Genomic DNA, 22512 nt, shown 5'->3' with positions numbered 1-22512 from the left:
GAGCGCTATTCAAATAAAAATATACATACATACATACATACAATGAGAGATGTGAAGATGTGGATTTTCTCTTCCTGAAACAATTATGATGGCCAGGGAGCGCTTCTATGAGGCGGCCTGAGCAGGGTTGAACTGGCCTGCTGGGGCACCTGTTTGGTGGGCCCCAAGAGCAGCAGCGCAGCCGACGTCCCCGCACCACATGCGCATTCTATTAGGTTCGGCCAGGTTATTGAATGAGTCACATAAGTTCAACAGCACCGACCAGCATCAGCACTTCAGAACAGTGTTCAGGCAGTTCAGTTGCAGCAGAGCTGGTTGGCAGTGGCACAACAACTACCTGTCCCATCTGTGCGCTGGCACATCATACTACCTGTCTCCAGGGGTACAAGTGTGAGCTAGCCCAGAATTATTTTAGGATGAGGGTGTAAGCAGAACTGAGGGCAAACTGAATAATTCTGTGGCCACATCTATTTTTTTTTTTTTGCAGTCCTTTGATTTGGCAATATAATATAGATGCCAAGGCCCAAACTGGTGGAACATTGTAAATAGATTTGCACTCTGAAGAATTCCAGCAACAGACTTTCTTGGATAAAGATAGCTGTGATCAAAGCACTGGAACCAATGAATATCCATTCTAAAGTCTTTCAGAGAATTTACCCTGAAGAAGCTGTATATGGGCTTGAATAATTGGGAAATTATTAGGGTAAGGCTACATGAATCTATCATTCTATAGGAAAAATATTCATTATAATTCCTCCTAATGCTTCTACTCATCTTATCCTCGGGTAAGTAACCAAACTTATTCTCTTGTGATACATCTACTTATAGGTTACACAATTATAAATAGAGCTAAACAAGATGACTTGGGGCAGCTGGGAAATTGACAATGTCTAGCCCCATGTCAAAATATTCAAAATTGAATATAAAAAAATCTGTTTGCTCTTTTGAGAAATGTATTTCAGTGCAGAATTCTGCTGAAGCAGCACAATTAACTGATTCATTTTGAATATAATTTTTTTTCCCATGACAGTATCCATTTAAGTGTCCTTTGGGGACACAAAAGGCGTCAGGCTTTTATTCTTTATACATAATTTAAAATAAAGACTTTTTGTACTATTTAAAAAATTGGGCTCCTGGGGTAAATTTATCAAAGAGTGAAGTTCCGCGACTAGAGTGAAATTCCGCAGCTCACAATACATTTCTATGGGATATTGAAAGGCATATTTATCAATGGGTGAAAGTGAAAGTTCACCTTTTGATAAATACGCCTTTAAAAATCCCATAGAAATGAATGGAAAGTGGCGGAATTTGACTCTAGTGGCGGAACTTCACTATTAACTTCACTCTTTGATAAATATACCCCCTGGATTTTACTGATTGACTGAGTTTGGTGTTCCGGAGTGGTTTGGTGTTCCAGTTTTCTGTGTCTTGCTCCCCTTTGCTGAAGGTCTGGGGCATGAGCACCCGGACCCACTGTGGAAAGCAGTAAGCTTGTCATTTTATGTATAAAATCCATGCTTCCTATGATCTTTATTATATAGGGCCAAATTACCCTATCAACCATGCATTGATTTGAATAAGAGACTGCAATATGAGTAGGAGAGAGTCTGAATAGAAGATCAGTAATAAAAAGTAGCAATAACAATACATTTGTAGCCTTACAGAGCATTTGAAAGTTGCAAAGAAAGAGAAGAAAAAGACAAATAACTATAAAACTATAAAAAATTAAAATATAATGAACCCAATTGAAAAGTTGCTTAGAATTGGTTTTTCTATAACATACTAAAAATTTTTTTTTTAATTGGCACAGAACAGCATTCATAACACATATTTCCATTTAATCCCAATTTAATAGCATATAACATATTAACAATAATAATCATCACATGTAAATTCACATCAACATATACTTCTTATTTATCAACTTACCTTCACAGGACCAGTGCCCTGCACCAGCCACAAATGAAGCTGACTCAGTGGGCACACAGTGGATCCTACATAAACCAAGAAATCATTAACATCAAAACAACCACAGGGACCACAGCCCTCAAATTTAGGAAAAACATTGCATCAGGCAAATAATCACCTTTATCCATTTCATTTGCCTGCCAGTAACCTCTTGTATATCCTAAATATGTCTACGTACTTATGAAATATCTTTGCAAAATATGAAGCCTTCCCTCCAAAGATGAATGGCTGATCCCTCAGGCATTCATCTTCTTCCGCTTCTCAAAAGCCTTCTCTAAACCTTCCTGTAAACCCAAATTTAAAAAGTCTAAATCATTTAATCAACTAAATCATTAAAGAAGTATATGATTTAGATGTACCCCATTAGGACCTAATTTATTATCCTGAAACTCAATATTTTTATGCCTCTCTACTATTCCCCCATTCTTCTGACAAAACGTGACATTTCCCTGTTAACTTGTATCCTTCTGCTTGCGCTGACAGCCTGTGAAGGACTGAGGTGTTGAAGGGGACCCACTCTCCTTTTTTCAGGTAGACATCTGGTCATTGTTTCACTTGTACTCTGTGTTGACAGTCACTTCAAGTAAGAAAGTCACTGTATCTCTCCCTCAGCCACTGGAAGCAGCACTGGTCAGCAGCCGAACAAAGAGACTGGAGAAGCTTTTCCACGTCTTTCAAGGACCTATTAGGAAAGTATTGCGCCTACAGGTTTTTCATACGCAGCAGTAACGTGTACAGCAGAGCAGAGATTGGTTTGTCAGATCTCGGTATATAAAAGAAGCAAACATATTTTGACAACCTGTTGCAAAAAGCATTTATTTATGTATAATACAATGCAAGATTGACTGTACACAGGAGGAGACACAGCACAGTGTAAATGACCATTTCTTTCACTATACAAAGAATGGGTATGTTCCCCCTTTAATGAATAGAATTGGTTAGATTAGCGTGATTTACTGAAATAATTGAAGACAAAGTAAACAATTACAGACAACTGTATACTATGGGGGCTATGAATTATCTACTGCATTTTCTGAATACTCTAATTTTTGAGTTTTATTATCATCATCCTTTACTTATAAAGCACCAAGACTTTCACAGCACTTTACATTGACATCATTGTCTGCCCCAGTCGACCATACAATGTAATATGGGAGGAAGCTGGAGAAAAACCATGCAAGCAGAGGGAGAACAGGTAGTACACCTTGCTTATTTTGCCTTGGCTGGAATTAAACCTATTATCCTGGCACTGCAAGGCAGCAGTGACACCCACTGAGACACCACAGGTATATTGCTGCAATAACACAATTGTTTTACATTGTACATGTTAGATAATGTTGTTTAAAATCCAACACTTATTAATTGTTACATTTTTAATATCACAACTTTAATCTATGGAAATGTTATTTATGGGACGGTATCCCATTTTTGGCTCACCGTCTTAAAGGAATAGTTCACCCTTTACTTAACTTATATGGGGCTAAGTTTGCCCAGGTGCAGTAACGCATAGCAACCAAACAGCAGATAGCGTTTTATTGGTCTTCTGTTTTAAAGCAAACATCTTATTGGTTGCTATGGGTAACTGCACATGAGCAACTTTGTGCATTATATTACAAATGGGGGATAGTATGATATTCCTTTCCAGCTTAGAATTTCAGTTGCTTTAGTTGCGTGAAATAGTCATATGACAGGTTTCATCCAAATGGATAACAGCTACAGTTTTCAAGATAGCATGCTTCTGTTTTCTGTAGGATAAGTATTGTTCAAGACCGTCAGCACACTGCAGTTCATATAAATCTTCACTTAAATTCTTCATGTAAAATAGAAAGGAACAGTGTGTACCATGAATTTTGTCAGGAGGAAGATCTCTTTTCTGAAAAAAATGATATGCCATTACACCTATGTGCACAGAACTGAGATTTATACCGTTTTTTTTTTTGGAGAAAATCCAGATAAAGGTGGCTAAACTGAGAAAAGTTTTGGAAGATGTTAGTTAGGCCAAGTTGGAATTATTCATACTAGAGCAGAGGTATTTAATGGAGGGCGTTACCACTATATCTGAACATATACAAAGTGCATATAATAAGCCATTGTGACTATGAAGATTTTTATTCATCCAGGTCATGGTATATCCAGTATAAGTAATTCTAGAGCAATTGAATTTGTTGGGTAATGATTACTCAGCAAGTCCAGTTGCTCTAGAATTAATTATACTAGAAATGCCTTATTTACCAGCATGATGTAAACATGTAAACTTGTCTTTTTACTCCTAACTACCAAGTCTCATAACATTGCATTTTATAGCACCTTATCTCCCAGGTATCATATAAAGCATCCTTAATATCAATTCTAGAGGCCCAAAGAACAGTTTGATGGCCATGTTTGTATGCACAGGGTTACTAAAGTATCTGATCCAAAAATCACAATAGATCATATATAATTGCCAAAGCCACTATAAAAATAACCAAATTTTTTGCATTTAATTAATCCAGGTCATAGTATATCTGTGGAAATAAGTCAAATCAACTGGACTTTGTGTTTTTTCTTGAAGACGTTTCACCAGTCATCCAACTGGCTTTCTCAATTCATAATAATAACTTGTAAATAAGATCTTTTAGGAATATATCCTCTGGAATGTTGCTCCAATCATCATAATCAGCAAGGATGTCATGAAGTTAGGTGTAGATTGTATTAGCATGATTGGAGCTTTGAGGTGTTATTAAACCTTCCAGGGAGAGGTGTCAATGCAGTATTGTATGTGGCAGACAATAGATATTGCACCCCCGCCTCTATTCAAACTTTTTCAACCAACACACACAGAGCAGTACCTGCTGTTTGACTCCCACCATCCACTAGATCACAAACTGGGGGTTATCAAAACTGTACATCACAGAGCAGACAAGATCCCCCCAGCACAGAGGCTAAGTTGTAAGAAGTTGAACATCTCAGAGGGGCCCTGAAGATGTGTGTGCATCCAGATTGGGCCTTTGTGAAAACCGGTAGAAAGAGAAGCAATAACACCAAGACTACCGGTGAAGGAGGAAAACAGGACAGGAGAAAGAACTTGATCTCCCATATGTAGCTGGAGTGTTGGAAAAACTTAGAAGGGTTTTTAATAAATACCACATCCCTGTCTGCTTTAAGCCTAGTAACACACTAAGACAGCAACTGGTTCACCCAAAAGACCCAATCCCAAAGCACAAGAAGAGTAACATTGTGTATGCAGTGCAGTGCAGTGATGAGTGCTCTGATTTGTATGTGGTAGAGTGACTGGTTCAAAAGAGGTGTTCAAGAAGCCATATGTGTAAAATCTGAAAAATCAAGTCTGAATAGAGGCGAGAGGGCACCTCTCGCTGGAAGGTTTAATAACACCTCAAAGCTCCAATCATGCTAATACAATCACCACCTAGCTTCATGACATCATTACTGATTATGATAAACAGATTATGATGATTGGAGCAACATTCCCGAGGATATATACCGAAAAGATCTTATTCTGAATTGAGAAAGCCAGCTGGATGACTGGTGAAACGTCTTCAAGAAAAAACACAGCAAGTCAAGTTGATTTAACTTATTTCCACAGATATTTAATCTGTGAAGCCACAAAAATACCTTTACACCAGAAAACCATATAGTATGGGAAAGTAAACAATCATTCCAATATGGCAAAATATCTCTCTAAACTACTAAGCCAAAAAGCTTTTCTAAAGTTTGTGGTCTCAATGAAATACCCCAATTAAATGTTCACCGGGAAAATATTGATCCATGAACAGTTCAGGGTTCTTTCAAACAGTTTGATGTCCAATAAGCAGAGATATACCAAATTATATGGGATGTAGTGGTCTGGAAATGAAAATATGCATATAAAGTTGCATGGCCTTCCCAAAAAAATACATTTTTGAAAAGTATACATTCTGTTAAAACCAAAGTGTAAATGTGTTTTTCTACTCCATTTTTTGGGGATGTGTGTGACACCAATCTGGGGACAAACATGTGAACTACACAAAAGGTTCTACTTCTTTTCTTTTCTTGGACAAGTCCTTAAGTGGATAGAGCTGTCAACACTGAAGCGTTTGTATTCATGCTTAATTTGCACAAATATAAAAATAAACGTATGTCAAATATGCTGTTTGTTTACATTTTAAAATAATAGTGATATCAACAGATACTATATGAGTTTGTTACAGATAGTTCTCCTTTCATAGGGGCAAAGTCACTAAGATCCGAAGTTGCGCCGGTGACAGCTTTGCCACACTCCACCGCACTTCGCCAGGCGTAGTTTCGCCAGTGCTATGCAAATTCACAAACATGCAAAGTTACGTTAAGGGAGGCGAATGGTAGCGAAGTTGCACTAGCGTTAATTCGTCAGGCAAAGCAAAGTTACACTAGTGATGCCTAATTTGCATACGGCGCCAAGTTAAAGTACAATGGACGTACATGTAGCAGCAAATACATTACACTACACAAGCTGAGAAAGCTTCATAAAATAAAATAGAGTTGTTATTATGCCCTATACATGTACCCACTGTATAGTTTAGGTGCCATATGTTAGGAAATGTAGGGGGGAAAGAGGGTACCCGAAAAAAAAGTTTACGATCTTTTTCAGCCTATCACCCTTAAAAAAGGAAAAGACGCCAGCGTTTTTTGGGACTTTTCAACTTTTTTTGAAGCAATCCCTATCTACTCGATTGCACTTCGCCTGGTCTCAGGTGGCGAAGGCAAGTCTGGCGCAAGAGGTAATGTTCAGTAAAATGTGCAAGTTAGTGAATTAGCGTAGTTACGTCCCATTCGCCATAGCGCAACTTCACACACCTGTCGTAAGGTTGCGAAGTAGTGCTAGAGTCGGTCCACTTCGCTAATGGATTCACGCCAGCGACCGTTAGTAAATCGAAGTAACGAAATGACGTCACGCTGGCAAATTTGCGCTAGCGTTAGCCACTTCGCGCTTTAGTGAATTTGCCCCATAGTCATCTATAGAAGTATTTCAGTTACTACATAACATTGTGCTAGCATCTGATACACACCTATACTATAACTAGTTTACATGTTAGCCAATATCCATCCTGGTGTCATTTGTTACTAGTAAGTCACATTAAAAAAAAAGATGCATTCCATTGTATATATTTGTTTAAAACCAGGGGTGGGAAGAATTTCTGGTTTTACGTGGATTTACAATGTATTCCTATAACTTTGAAGTAATGAGCAAGGACTCCATCCATCTAAGAGCATTGACAGATGGAACATTTTAATTATGAGAGAGCAACAAAATATTCTGTCTGTCATTGCCCTTAAATCTACTCCACATAAGTAACATATCGGCTTTGTCTAGACATTGCATACATTAATTTCACATTTCTTATTACAAATAATTAGAGGTGGAATAAAAATTATAGATGGCTACCATATTTATTTTTCTAAACAACCTATAGAGCTTCCTCTTTTTCTCCCATCAGCCTTCATATAGCCACTTGAAAACTAAATAGATCCAAATCTAAATATGTGTAAACGACTACTGTATATGACTGTACAGATCATTTCACATATCTAAGCATGTTGTGTATTTCAGAGAGTGTATGCCTGTTCAACCTATTCCTACATACCAGCACTAATCTTTAATGTGTTAGATTTATCAGAAATATGCCTTAGGTGAACTGCAAATATTTCAGAATAATGCAGGCTGCAGGATTATCCTGTTAAAACCAGATTTATTTACACCCTACATGGTACAACATCAGCAGTTCATTATATATGTGCTGCCGTTTACACTGGTTTGTGAAATCTAATTGCAGTGTTGCTTGCTCATCCCTTTATGTGAATGGTTATAAAGTATAACTATATAAGTGAGGGCTGCATAGGTGTCTACACAACCCAGTTACTATTAAATACAAAGAAGGCTGAAATCTTATCCTTTCTAAAAACAGTCTTTCTAAAAACTGATGACTGATGAATTAGGAGTACAGTAAAATTGTACCTATATTATGGCATTGATGGTGCATTGTCAGTGAAAAAAAGCAGAATTTGAGTATGCTTTCGTTTATAAGCGCAACAGTAACTATAGAGGAAATGTACTTTTTTCTGTGACTCCTCTACTTTGCTAAACTCATATGGGCACAAATAAGATTTTGTTTTTATTATATTATCCCATTCTGGAAAACTGCAAACATTTGATTTCTTAAGTTCTAATCTATCTATTAGAGATGTCGCGAACTGTTCGCCGGCGAACTTGTTCGCGCGAACATCGGGTGTTCGCGCTCGCCGGAAGTTCGCGAACGTCGCGCGACGTTCGCCATTTTGGGTTCGCCATTGTTGGCGCTTTTTTTTGCCCTCTCACCCCAGACCAGCAGGTACATGGCAGCCAATCAGGAAGCTCTCCCCTGGACCACTCCCCTTCCCTATAAAAACCGAAGCCCTGCAGCGTTTTTTCACTCTGCCTGTGTGTGCTGAAGAGATAGTGTAGGGAGAGAGCTGCTGCCTGTTAGTGATTTCAGGGACAGTTGAAAGTTTGCTGGCTAGTAATCGTTTTGATACTGCTCTGTTATTGGAGGGACAGAAGTCTGCAGGGGTTTGAGGGACATTTTAGCTTAGGTAGCTTTGCTGGCTAGTAATCTACCTTCTACTGCAGTGCTCTGTATGTAGCTGCAGTGGGCAGCTGTCCTGCTTCTGATCTCATCTGCTGACTGCTGCAATAACAGTAGTCCTTGTAAGGACTGCTTTTATTTATTTTTTTGTTGTTTTACTACTACTACTACTACTACTACTATAAGAGCCCAGTGCTATTAGTCTAGCAGTGTTGGGGAGTGGGACTGGTGTGCTAATCTGCTGCTCCTAGTAGTTCAGCAGCACCAACTTTAATTTTTTTTTTTTAATATTCATTTTTTTTTTATTTTACTTTTTTTTATTTTACTACCGCTGTAGTAGTGTATAAGTTGACCTTTTAGGCATTATTTGCCCTGTAGGCATTATTTGCACACTGTTTTCTTCAACCCGCCATCGAGCTGTGTGACCTTGTTCACATTCTGTCTAAATATCCATAATATTACCGTCTCCAGAAAAAACACCGGAGTCACTTTTTTCAAGCAGCCATAATATATTTTACGTAATCCGTATCCACCGCTGTAGTAGTGTATACGTTGACCTTGTAGGCATTGTTTGCCCAGTTTTTTTGGCCGCAGCCACTGAAGCACAGAGGCCAGAAAAAATATGCCATATAAATGCTGAAAATAGTCATTTTTTGCCATACGTTGACTCAACGTATATGGCAAAAAATGACTATTTTCAGCATTTATGTGGCATATTTTTTCTGGCAACTGTGCTTCAGTGGCTGCAACCAAAAAAACTGGGCAAACAATGTCTACAAGGTCAACGTATGGCGAAAAATTACTATTTTCAGCATTTATATGGCATATTTTTTCTGGCAACTGTGCTTCAGTGGCTGCGTCCAAAAAAACTGGGCAAACAATGTCTACAAGGTCAACGTATGGCGAAAAATGACTATTTTCAGCATTTATATGGCATATTTTTTCTGGCAACTGTGCTTCAGTGGCTGCGTCCAAAAAAACTGGGCAAACAATGCCTACAAGGTCAACGTATGGCAGTTGTTTAAAGAGAACAGTAGATTACTAGCCAGCAAAGCTACCTAAGCTAAAATGTCCCTCAAATCCCTGCAGACTTCTGTCCCTCCAATACAGAGCAGTATCAAGCAGATTACTAGCCAGCAAACTTACTATCATCTGTCCCTGAAATCACTAACAGCTCTCCCCCTACACTATCTCTTCCAAGCACACACAGGCAGATTTTTCAGATACATTTTTGCCCTTGATCCCCCTCTGGCATGCCACTGTCCAGGTCGTTGCACCCTTTAAACAACTTTAAAATCATTTTTCTGGCCAGAAATGTCTTTTCTAGATGTTAAAGTTCGCCTTCCCATTGAAGTCTATGGGGTTCGCGAACCGTTCGCGAACCGCTCGCATTTTTGCGCAAGTTCGCGAATATGTTCGCGAACTTTTTTTCCGACGTTCGCTACATCCCTACTATCTATCTATTTGTCATCTATCTATCTATTTATAAACACACACAGTATACAGTATACACTACTACAAATCTGATTCAGAGCTCAGGGGAAGGCATAGTAAATGTGAGGCTGAAAGTAGAGATATAAGCAGAGGGGGCAAAAGAAAAAGTATTTAAATATTTTGTCAAGGGGCAAAAGAAAAGAACTGCAAAAATGTAATTTCTAAAGTTGACATTTACATACATACATCTACAGTATCTGTTTATCTATAAACAGGAAAAAGGGAAAATGAATAGTTAAAGGGAGGCTGAAAGTAGAAAGATAAGGTAAGCAAAAGAACAAAATATTTCAATTGTCAAGGACCTCCTACATATATTCCCTACTCCCTTTGTTGATTTTGTCTGGATATACCTGATTCAGAAATCATTGAAATGTTTGTTGCCTAAAGGAGAGTTTCTGTAGAAGTTAATTGTCTAAGAAGATTTCAAGCAACTTTTTTTAATTTACTTTTTTTTTCCAGTTAATTTCAACAGTTGAGATTTTCAGTTTCATTAAAAATGATTAGAATAATGTGATATTCAATTTTGTGCACCTTTTTCCCTAGGTAAAACTATGATCACGACTATTAGTTATACAGTTCAGAATAATAGCAGTCTGACATCACTAACCTGATCAATCAGTGTTTTTCATAGACATTATATTTCTACATGGCAAATAATTTACTAGTAGGTGTAGTAATAGGAAACCAACAGACCCAACAGTCATGACATGCATACTGCTGATTGTGTGTAATTGAACCATTAATTGAGGCTTGCTCAAAATAATAGCAGTGTTCAGAAAAATAATAGCTTGTCCAAATAATAGCAGTGTGGAGTTCAATTAGTGAAGTCATTCATTCTGTGAAATAACAGGTATAATTTACGGACCTCATTTAAGGAAGGAAGGCAGCAAATGTGCATGCTGGTTACATTGCATATTAAATTTTCTTAAATGCTTAAATGAAGATCAAAGAAGGTGTAAAGTTAACTGTGAGAACTGTTACAATTAGAAGATGCCTATATGAAGCCAAGCTATCGGCAAGAAGCCCCTGCATGTGCTGAAGAGCTTACAATTTGCCGAGAACACATTGACTAACACTGACTTACTAAAGCAAAATGGCGCAACATTTTGTGGACTGATGAAAGCATGATTGTTCTTTGGGTCTAGGGGCAGGAGACAGTTTGTCAGACGACCCCCAAACACTGAATTCAAGCCATAGTACACTGTGAAAACAGTAAAGCAAATTGGCGCATGCATCATGATATGGGGATGTTTCTCATATTATGGTGTTGAGCCTATTTATCACAGGCTGATAAATCACAGACTGATCATGGATCAGTTTCAATACATCAAAATACTTGAAGAGGTCTCGTTGCCTTATGCCGAAGAGCAAATGCCCTTGAAATGGATGTTACAACAAGACAATGACCCCAAACACACCAGTAAAAGAGCAACATCTTGGTTCCAGACCAACAAGATTGGTGTTAAGGAACATCTGCTTATACAACTAAATATTAATTCAGTGATTCAAAGGAAAGCAAAATCTTGAAACATTTTTCAGTTTATACAGTGAATGTTTGCGTTTGTAAAGAAGAATGCAGACACCGCTATATGTTGGAATCATCCTAATATTCCATTTTCTTCACTTTCTGTAAAGGAATAACACAAATTTGATAGATTTTTCTTCATGTTTTGAATTGAAATAGAATGTGCAGTGTCCCCAATTATAATTATAAGGATTTTGCGCTTCATTTACTTTTTTTAAAACTCAATTACTGTAAATGCCTTCTGACAGCTATATAACACTTGGACCAAGAGGTGGGTCTTTGGTAAGTCCTTGGGTGACATTATGTGTGTTACTCCAACAGCTTACCCAGACAGAACTGTTATGTTGTATTATGTATGAATAAATTGCCTGACTATTATTAAAGGTTTTCCTTTACAGAGTTTTGTCTTACCCGAGGTCAAAATGGTTCTACTAAAAATACCATCAAAACAGGGCCAGTGCAATTTTTAGCCAAGAGAAGCTTCAGCCCAGGGTCTTAAATATATCATTGGGTAGTGCTTACATGTTTGCCCCCTCCCCCCACCATGATTACACCTTCACTTCTCTTTTAAGGGCTCTTACACACGGGCGTTCCGACCTGCGCTCCGTTTTTTGGCGTTCAGCCGCAGGGTAGCGCAGGAATAGACGCAAGTCATTATTTGAAATGGGGCTGTACTCACTCAGGCGCGTGTAGGCGCCGAACGCAGGAAAAATGCAGCATGTTGCGTCTGAACCTGCGTTCGGCGCCTACACGCGCCTGAGTGAGTACAGCCCCATTTCAAATAATGACTTGCGTCTATTCCTGCGCTCCCCTGCGGCTGAACGCCAAAAAACGGAACGCAGGGGAGTGCAGGTCGGAACGCCCGTGTGTAAGAGCCCTAAGGCAGCATATTAACTATACAGAGAAAACAAACTGAGTGCCATTAACCTTAGATGTCTAAGCACACCAGCGCATCATGGTTACCCCTCCGTATAGTGTGGAGGACTTACTTGCATTATAGTCTTACCTTTACGCAAAGTTGTCTGATTTTTTTTTTATCTCTTTTCATGTTAGAACACAGTCTATAGGTTTTTTCTTTTACACGGAAAGTGATGGCCACGGACAAAGGTGAATCATTAGTGTTGTTGTACTCTGTTATTGTATAATCACAAACACCTGTAGAAGAGTATTAGCACCCCAAAGACACAGTTTAGAAAATTTTTTTTTAGAAATGTTTTTAATGAAAAATGTATTTTGCAAAAAGAATGTGCTTGCTTTCACGAAGTGCATAGAAAGTTGATAGATAATAAATGCGGTTTACACAAAAGATGTCTTGAACTGGTGTTTCTTTAAAAGAGAGGCCAGTCTTACAAATGTGCTTACAGATTTGGTGAGACCCTTCATGTTCTTGTTTCTCCTTAAGATTGGTAGAAGATGCTTCTTGCAGCAGGATTTTTTACTAGGGGCAGGTCTTTATTTAATTCTGTGCTGAAAGGCTTGGAAGTTAACTATATCTAGGTGCACAGTAGATGGATGAATAATTACACCTTGACAAACGAGTTGAAAATGTGAATAATAAATATAATAACCCACCACATATTATGCAATAATGAATTGAGATTGCCGTTTGAGTATACTGTGGTGCTTAGTGGCATTTAGACAGTATGCTAACTGGTGCCTCTCCTGCCCCTTTGAGGACACCAAACAAATTGCAGATATGCCTAGCCCCTGTAAATGCAGCTTCAATTGTCAATGTGCCCTTTAGTTGGATGGACTTTTTCTTAACAAACTGTAACTATCCACAAATATACTTTATTTATATGAAAGATACATTTATAAAAAAAAAAACCCCGGTGAGGCTTACTTCAGGGCTTCAAAAAGTCTTAAGGCCTCATTTACTTAAAGGGGTCATTTATGACTGCAAGTGCAATGAGAAAAGTTTCATTCATGAATCTAGAATCTTCTCCTGACTAGGCAATGCAACATTTCCCCCCAGAATTCCGGCTCATTGCGGGTACAATGACACAGTTCCAATGTGCCTGGTGCAATTGCACCTATTTTCTAAAATGTATACTACTGCACATGCATTCAGAAGCAAAAAAAAACTGACAATGCTAGTTTGGTTGTGGGTAAAATTTAAAGTGAAAAAAAAAAGCGTCAACAGGCGTGGCACCTGTATAAATAGATGACACCTAGCCTAAAACTTTAGGAGTGGCAAATATTTCAAATAAGATGACTGGTATCAGCTCCTCTGAGCCCCACCAGCAAAATTGTTGCTCAGGGCAGCATTTGACTGTTTCCTCTGGGGGACCCAAGGGGTGCAGGCCCAGAAAAGGTGGCTATTGGGGGAACTAGGCCAAAGGCTGAGCAGCAAATTCGGCCTCAACATTGACCTCTGGAGGAAATCCAGGCTAGTCTGCCAGGTAGAACAACAAAATATAATGTTTTTTCTTCTTAATTATAATAAAGATCCTAATTGTTTTTAATTAAAATATTAGGAAGAATGCCTTTATCATAAACCCTTTTTATATTGCTCTTTATATAAAAGATATATAAAAACTTGTTCTACTGTCCCAGGGATTCTTGGGACAATAGAACAAGTGTAAAACGACTGAATTCTATATGCAGTAACAATCAGTCCCTAAGTGCAATAAATGTATTGTTAAGTGGTAAATCCAATATATATTTACTAAGCTGTTATAAATAGCAAAACATTGACTATATTGTGCCTTACCGGGATCTTTTGCAGCAAATGGTACAAACATTACATCAGCATCATCATCATCATCATCGATATAGCTGGTTAGATAATCTCCAGCTTTATTTTGGATGGTTGCTGTATAAGATGAACCAGGTTGCCAAGAATTATAATTGGGAGGTCTGCATGGTGGGAAGAAAGAAATATACTGATAAACAGACACATAAGCACTGCACACAGTACCATGTACAGTAAATACACGTGGTATACATCTGGCTGTTAGAAAACAGAGAGTATTTCTACTGCTATGCGTGGTCTTTTTCTTTTACTGCTTATTCCTTTTTTTCTGGTTGTATACCCAAAGACTTCAGGCTACAAATGGTAAACATGTGTGAGACAAGTTAATGGCACGTGCTATTTAATGGTTACGTTTCTATTTTTACACTTAGAGCTGGACAGAATGTACCTGAAAATCATCATGAACTAAAATGTTTCTAGCAGAAGGAGATCCTGTAGATGAATCAAATTGTGAGGAGGAGGAGGAAACCCCAAAGGTTTCTTTCACTTTTGTGACTCTGGGAGGAGTGTAATGCCCAGGGCTGGATTTACATAGTGGGCGCCCCTAGGCCCATTGCCGTTCGTCGCCCCTGTCCCCCCCCTTTCATCATCTGGACTGGAGCAATGGGGATTGGCGCACAGGAAATTTAAAAAATGATTGTATCTCCAGCGCATCCCCAGTGTTTTTGAACCAATGTGGGTGTGGTTGGGCAGCATGCCGCCCCCCTAAAATCCTGCCACCCTAGGCCCGGGCCTAGGTGGCCTTTCCACAAATCCAGGCCTGGTAATGCCAAGGGTCTGGGGCAGACCTGGACTGGCAAATGTCCGGTGGGCCGCTGTATTTACAGGTGAAATGGGCTGCTTTGTGCACTTAATCTCTTACCAGGCGTGGCTGGTGGCACCAATAGCCTTTAATCTTTGCCTGCTAAGTTTCCCTTGTTGTCATTCTCCCTGCTAACGCTGGCCACAGAATGTTATTTATTGTTAAAACAGGTTAAATAAAGCTTCTAACAGAGTGCTCCTCTTCCACATTGCAGTGCCTGCAGCACGAGTGGACTGTTTACATATTATTGAACTTTAAACTTCTGTGCTCACTGTCCAGTAGCACAAACGAACAGAACTGTGGAAGGAAGAAGAGCTCTCCGTTAGAAGATAAGATCTAGTTAACCCATTTTAAATGTAAATAACATTCTGTGGCCAGCGTTAGCAGGAAGAATGACAGCAAGGGAGACTTGAGAAAATATGGGGCAAGTTTCAGAGGTGTAACTAGACCCCTAAGGGCCCTGGTACGTAAATTTACAACTGGGCCCCCCAGACATGCAGACATAACCATAACAAATACAAACATTGTGGAATGTGAGTAAATGTAAATTTACAAGACACATATACACCCTGAGAGGCACTACATTTTTTTCTGTTATATGTATTGTTATTGTTTTGTGCCTACTGTATGTAAATTACTATGGGCTATGTAATACATTATTGGGGGTACTGATTTTCCATTGTTAGTTGCTGTATAAAGTGCATTTTTCTGATAAACTGCTGTGGAAGGTTGACCTACAGTATGCTGTAAAGCTGTATTGAGATACTTCGAATTATATAAAGTACAAGGACTGACATTATGTTAAGCACACCCCAGTAATTTCAATCTCTACGTTTCCAAGAGCTGATGCTTTTTTTATTACAAAGCCAGGAGAAAAAACTTAGCGATTCAACTAGCGACACAACTTGCATGTGATTTACTATAATTGGTGCTAATTTGGGTCTGTATTGGTGCATCACAAGTAAGTAAATCAAATGAACTGTGACTATACAATTGATTGCAGCACAAGGTTAAACTTGTATAGAGAAAAAGTATGCACTACTGACCTTCCTTCCATGTTTTCAGCATTTTTCACCTATAAGAAAGACAAAAATGAATGTCTTGTAGAACACGGTTTCCCAAAAAGTAATCTGCTTTACACGCAGGGTCAGGTAGTAGGTTATCTGCTTTCAGACCTCTGAATCACCAGACAGGAAGTTTGGAACCAGAGAGTCCCTATAAAAAATTGACTGTCTGGTTCAAAACCAGACAGGTGGCAACCCGATTCTGTTCACCTTTATTATTGGCAGGGTTGTTCACGTTTGAGTTAACTTTTAGTATGATGTAGAGAGTGAGACAATTTGCATTTGGTTTTCATCTTTTATTATTGGTGTTTTTTGGGATATGTCACTTTTTGTTTAGCAATTTCCGCAATCTGGTTACTAGGGTGGAAGTTACCCTAGCAACCATGCATTTATTTAAATTAGAGACTGGAATATTAACAGGAGAGGGCCTGAATAGAAATATTATGAATATAAAGTAGCAATAACAATAAATGTGTAGCCTTACAGAGCATTTGTTTTAGATGGTGCTCAGTGACCCCCATTTGAAGGCTGGAAAGAATCAGAAGAAAAAGGCAAAGAATTAAAAAACTATTCAAAATAAATAATGAAAACTAGTGATGGGCAAATAAATTTGCCAGGCATGAATTTGTGGTCAATTTACGCGTTTGCCGCCAGCGAATAAATTCACAACACTGTGGTGAAAATTTGCTGGCAAAAAATTGCAACAAAAAAATTGACACGCTTCAGAATAATTGCACGCATAAAATTGTCACACGTCTAAATTATTTGGATGCCCATTGACTTTAATGTATTTGGACAAAATAGTCGAGGGTATAAAAGTTGTCGTGCGCGTCAAAATTATTCCGGCGAATTTGCTAATTTTTCGACTTTGCGAAAAGCCACAGATTTATCCATCACTAATGAAGACCAATAGTGATGGGCGAATTTGCGCCGTTTCGCCGAAAAATTCGCGAATTTCGCGCGAAATTCGCGAAAGGGCGAAAAATTCGCAAAACGGCACCGGCGTCTCGTTTTTGACGCCGGCGCCTGTTTTTCCGACGCCGGCGTCCGTTTTTCGAAAAAAAAATTTGACGCCGGCGAATTTTTTTCCGTGAATTTTCGCGGGAGTTTTGCGAATTTATTCGCTGGCGGCGAATCGCGCAAATTCGCCGCGAATTCGCGCCTGGTGAATAAATTTGCCCATCACTAAAGACCAATTAAAAAGCTGCTTAGAATTAGCCATTCTATAACATACTAAAAGTTATCTTAAAGGTGGGCCACCCCTTTAAAGTAAAGCCAGCCAAGGGCTGGACATGTTTCAGAGTTGAGAGGGGGAGCTGTCACCAAGACACCAGACAGGGACTCCAATGGAGAGTTTCTATCTTGGAGTAAGGTGCCTCCTTCTAACCCTGGAGACTAGTTCACCTATAAGTGAGTACTGCTTCTGGCTGTTGCCGATAATATGGCTCTGTAATATCAAAAAATGGATGAAATGTTCTAGTGATTGATTATTGTTTCATCTGTGCAGTACCACAATAAGGATTACTTGACATCCAGTAAATAAAGTATTAACAATTACTTGCAAGAAGCACTGTCACACAAGTTGTGAGATCTGTTCTTTGTGTGTAAAGTCAGTATGGCTGTGACTTGTCTGGCCTTTGATGGTTTACTTAAGCATGGGCGTCCACAGAATATTTTGGGGGGATGTCAAGGAGGCAAAGGAATTGCACAAATTACTTGTACCACTATTTTGGTTTCAGAATCTTCAAAGCTTTTCTATAATATACAAAGCAGTAAAACTTGCATACGTATAGCATTCTGTTACTGACATAATCCCATTTGGCCAATCATGTGGGTGGTCTCTCCAAGTGAGTAGATATTGCAGTGTATGTTCACTTTAACTGTATTCAGTTGTGCATTCACAGGATTTGCATAAGAGACCAAACAACATACAGTTTACAAGGTAATTTGGAATTCTGTCATAACTGTATAATTTAGAGGAGTATTTTTTTTTTGTTAACCCCCAGCCTAGTAGGAGTCAAGTCATCTTTATTAGTGAAATCAGTACCTTGGCATGAACATTTCGCAAGGAGAGCCAGTTAGGGTTGCCACCTTTGACATCCACAAAAACCGAACTATGGGGCTTGTTATTGAGGGTGGGGCAGTGACATTGCAGGGATATTAGGAGGGTGTTTTGGTGCTTTGTGGGGGCAGGGTTATGACATCAGAGGTGGTTATTGGCAAGATTATTGTTCAGGGTTCACAAAGCTCAAACTTGAACAGGTAGTTGTGAACCGAACACCCCTAAGAAAACCGAACTGTTCTGGTCAAAATTGAACAGGTGGCCACCCTTCAACTAGTCCATCAGATAAAATGGTCAGCTTCCTAATATGTGCATAACTAAAGCAGTGCTTTGCATTCAATAGAAAAAATGCTCTTGTGGATCGAAAGTGGAGAGACTGATTTTTAAATTAATGACAGTAGGAAGATGTTGTCAGGCCCAGATTTGTGGCAAGGCCACAAAGGCCTGGGCCTAGGGCGGCAAAATATTACAGGCGGCATGCTGCCCAGGCACTTGCTGTGGATAGGGTTGCCACCTTTTACAATAATCTTCACCGGCAGGGGGGCGGCGGCATGACACGCTATTGGCTGGCCGGGTCGTGACGTCAAAGGGGGCGGAGCCAAGCGCGCGCATTTGGCAAGAAGCCCAGGAAAAAAGGTGAGTTTGGAGCAGGCTGGGGGCAGGCCACAGGCTTTTTTTAGGTGTATTACAAATTTACTGGCAGCTACATTGCCGGTAGATTTGTAATACTGGCCCCGGCCTTGGCTGGTGTTTTACCTGCTAGGCCGGTAAAATAACCGGCCGGGTGGCAACACTAGCAGTGGAGCACTGGGGAAGAAATAGGCAATGGGGAGCTAAAAGTAGAAACAAAGAGGTAGAAGAAGAACAGGGCAGGCAAGGTGGCTGAGGTTCAGATATACTAGGAGTGAGGAGGCACAGGGATATTAGAAAACCGAGAGGTAACTGTGGAAAAGAAAAGGGTTCAAATATCAATAACAAATACAGTTTCCCGCATTTTACATGTTTTATTTGTGGTCCCACCAATTTCTAATGCATTTCAATGGGTGCATTTTCCCTGATTTGCATCAAAATTTTGTCCCAAAAACTGCTTTTTTTCTCCATGAATGTTATTATTTGTGAAATAACTAAAGTTTAGTCTTACCTGAAATTTTCATTTTCTTTAGTCCAAAGGCAGCACGTACAAATTCTATCACATTAATCATGTTAAAATAAGTGTACTTACACAGCTAGCCCATGAGATGCCCATGATCTGAAGGTACAGGTATGCGATCCTCTATCTGGAAAAATGTTATCCAGAAAGGACTGAATTATGGACAGGCTCACTAAGATATAATTAATTCTTATTAATTCTTCTTCTTTAATAGTTACATGATTTTATATGAAATATTAATCAAATAATCCTGTGGAGATCCATGAATGAATTTTGAACCCTGTATAAGAACTAAACACATTATATTCTACACAGTTTACCTGTTATCTACCCTGCAACCTGTGCCTTTTTGTTCTATTTCAACTGGAATGGCTACACAGCAGCTTGTTTTTATAAATTATTATAGATTTTCAGAAGCAAAACAGCGAAAGCTAATGGCAGTTACGGATAAACACTAAAATAATATTTAAAAGCAGCAATGCACAGTATTACGGAAGTACGGAAGAGCACTGGGGCCTGCAAAAAAAACAAAATATGGTGAATTATGACTTTTAAAAGTCATAATTATGACTTTAAATCTCATAATTATGACTTTTAAACTCATAATTATGACTTTAAAAAGTCGAAATTATTACTTTTAATCTCATAATTATGATTTTTAATCTCATAATTATGACTTTTAATCTCATAATTATGTCTTTTATTCTCATAATTATGACTTTAAAAAGTCGGAATTATGACTTTTAATCTCATAATTATGACTTTTATTCTCATAATTATGACTTTAAAAAGTCGAAATTATGACTTTTAATCTCATAACTATGACTTTTAAATCTCATAATTATGACTTTAAATCTCATAATTATGACTTTAAAAAGTCGAAATTATGACTTTTACAGGGGAATGTAATAAAAGTCGCAAAGAGCAAGACAATTTGCACCAATAAGACTAAAAATCCACATCTCGCAATGTAATATTGTTCCTTAAACTGTTATTGCTTTGCGAATTTTAATTACGCATTGCGAATCTAAATTGCGCACCCATAAGAAGTGCTTGAAGGTGTCGTAATCTTTTGGAGCAAACATAACAACTTTTTCAGTAAGAAGTTTTATTATATTGACTGCGCATTGGCGCAAACTATAAAATTCACAAACGGTCTTTCACTGTCGGAAGTGGTCGCCAGCTTTTGCTGGCCCCAGTGCTCTTCCGTAATTATGAGATTTAAAGTTATAATTATGTGATTTAAGTCATAATTATGAGATTAAAAATCATAATTTTGACTTTTTAAAGTCATAATTATGAGAATAAAAGTCATAATTATGAGATTAAAAGTCATAATTTCGACTTTTTAAAGTCATAATTATGAGTTTAAAAGTCATAATTATGAGTTTAAAAGTCATAATTTCGACTTTTTAAAGTCATAATTATGAGTTTAAAAGTCATAATTATGAGATTTAAAGTCATAATTATGACTTTTAAAAGTCATAATTCACCATATTTTTTTTTTTTTTTGCTGGCCCCAGTGCTCTTCCGTAGTAACATTACCTTCTCTGTAGATAAGAAATGTTAGAAGTGTTGCAAGTGTTGTTTCCACACTGTTCCTCTTTCTTTGCTTCACAGCAATGAGTCTGATTTCTGTAAGGTCTTTTATAGGAGATGAAGAGAACTCCACCCACCAATAAAAAAAAAGAAATATGCAAAAAATGTAACGCTAATCTGACTAGGCAGACCAAAAAGGGGCTAATGTCCAGCTAGTTGTTAGAGCATGGGTTACATGTGACTCAAAACACTTCAGGTTAGGGCCTTTGCTACATGGAAGATTTCAAAGTTGGGGTAGTTTAACTACAACTCTTACGCTACTTTGCTACACCAAATAGAAATAATGGGCGCCAGGAGATTCTTGTGATAAACCAAACGAATAACTGTTTATTTGTAGAAGACAAATGAGCCCAGGGTTTAGGTACAGAGGTACAAGGCATACACAATGCCACACAGCAGGCTGAAACAGGTTACATTACACAGCAGAGACAGTGACTCCCATCAGGCAAGGTTGTCAGGTAGTAAATACCTTTTCTTCTGCAATATACCGGAGTGAGTGGTCCGGCTACCACCCTGTGGAGTGGTCAGGGGGAACACCGTTCTAATCCTGACACCCTATCCACTGTGGCCCCTTACTCTAGGCAATTCAAAAGCCTTGGGAAGCCACTCCCTACTACAATCCTCGATGGAGCTTCAACTGCCCCCCTCCCTCCTACCTCCAGGCTAACTACCCCCCACCAGTGGCATAACTACAGAGGAAGCAGACCCCACAGCTGCGGGGGGGCCCGGGAGTACAGGGGGCCCAGAGGGGGCCTGCTTCCTCAGTAGTATGGGGTTACCCGCATACCTCTCATCCGTCCAATTTTTTACAGCTCAACCCACTGTCCCATATAGGCCAACATCCTGAGCAGCTTGGGAAAAAAAAGAGTTTCTAAACTCCACGTCACTTGGGGCGCGGAACTAGGGTTGCCACCTTTTAAAATAGCCTTTACCGGCAGGTGGAGGGGCAGTCTTAAAGGGGCGGGCCGTGACTATAAAGGGGGCAAGCCATTGGTTGGCCGGATCGTGACATCAAAGGGGGGTGGAGCCAAACATGCGAATTTGGCAAGAAGCCCAGGAAAAAAGGTACGTTTGGAGCAGGCTGGAGGCAGGCCACGGGCTTTTTTTAAGTGTATTACAAATTTACCGGCAGCTACATTGCCGGTAAATTTGTAATACCGGCCCCGGCCTTGGCTGGTGTTTTACCGGCTAGGCCGGTAAAATACCGGCCGGGTGGCAACACTAGGCGGAACCTGCAGAGTGTACAGTGCAGCTGCTTCAATCTGAGAGGCATGCTTGGAGGGGCTCTACTAATTCTAAACTCCGCCTCCCTGCCCAGTGCCTGCAGGAGTTAGTCAGTGTAGTGCTGGACTGTCACATGGCTCAATCTCACTTATGTTCTTCGCTGCTGGCCTGCTGCCAATGGCTGGATCCCAGTGCTGAGTGCTCATGGCAGATGCTGATCTTCCTGCCTTGTTTGTACTGCTGGAACTGTTCGAGCTGAAACCTGGGGGGCGGGGTGGATTTAGGGAGCAG

The 22512-nt window shown here is 39.2% G+C and overlaps 1 protein-coding gene across 2 annotated transcripts; it reads right to left on the bottom strand.

Annotated features, from left to right (window-relative positions):
* Nucleotides 1-2768: 2768 nt before the first annotated feature.
* Nucleotides 2769-21019, bottom strand: urpta-1.S (up regulated post tail amputation-1 protein S homeolog). 2 transcript variants are annotated; one of them, NM_001146092.2, is made up of 6 exons: nucleotides 20944-21019; nucleotides 19471-19525; nucleotides 16169-16197; nucleotides 14279-14424; nucleotides 12572-12720; nucleotides 2769-3841 (listed from the first exon to the last, which is right to left on the bottom strand). In NM_001146092.2, exons 2-6 carry the CDS (start codon nucleotides 19492-19494, stop codon nucleotides 3632-3634), a joined length of 558 nt encoding a protein of 185 aa, NP_001139564.1. In that variant the 5' UTR covers nucleotides 19495-19525; nucleotides 20944-21019; the 3' UTR covers nucleotides 2769-3631. The 2 variants fall into 2 exon arrangements, with proteins under 2 accessions (NP_001139564.1, XP_041426269.1); XM_041570335.1 differs by lacking the exon at nucleotides 19471-19525 and having other exon boundaries at nucleotides 20944-21018.
* Nucleotides 21020-22512: the final 1493 nt, after the last annotated feature.

Source organism: Xenopus laevis, chromosome 7S, assembly GCF_017654675.1.
Source record: "Xenopus laevis strain J_2021 chromosome 7S, Xenopus_laevis_v10.1, whole genome shotgun sequence".
Lineage (NCBI taxonomy): Eukaryota > Metazoa > Chordata > Amphibia > Anura > Pipidae > Xenopus > Xenopus laevis.
This window is presented reverse-complemented; position numbering and strand designations above follow the sequence as displayed.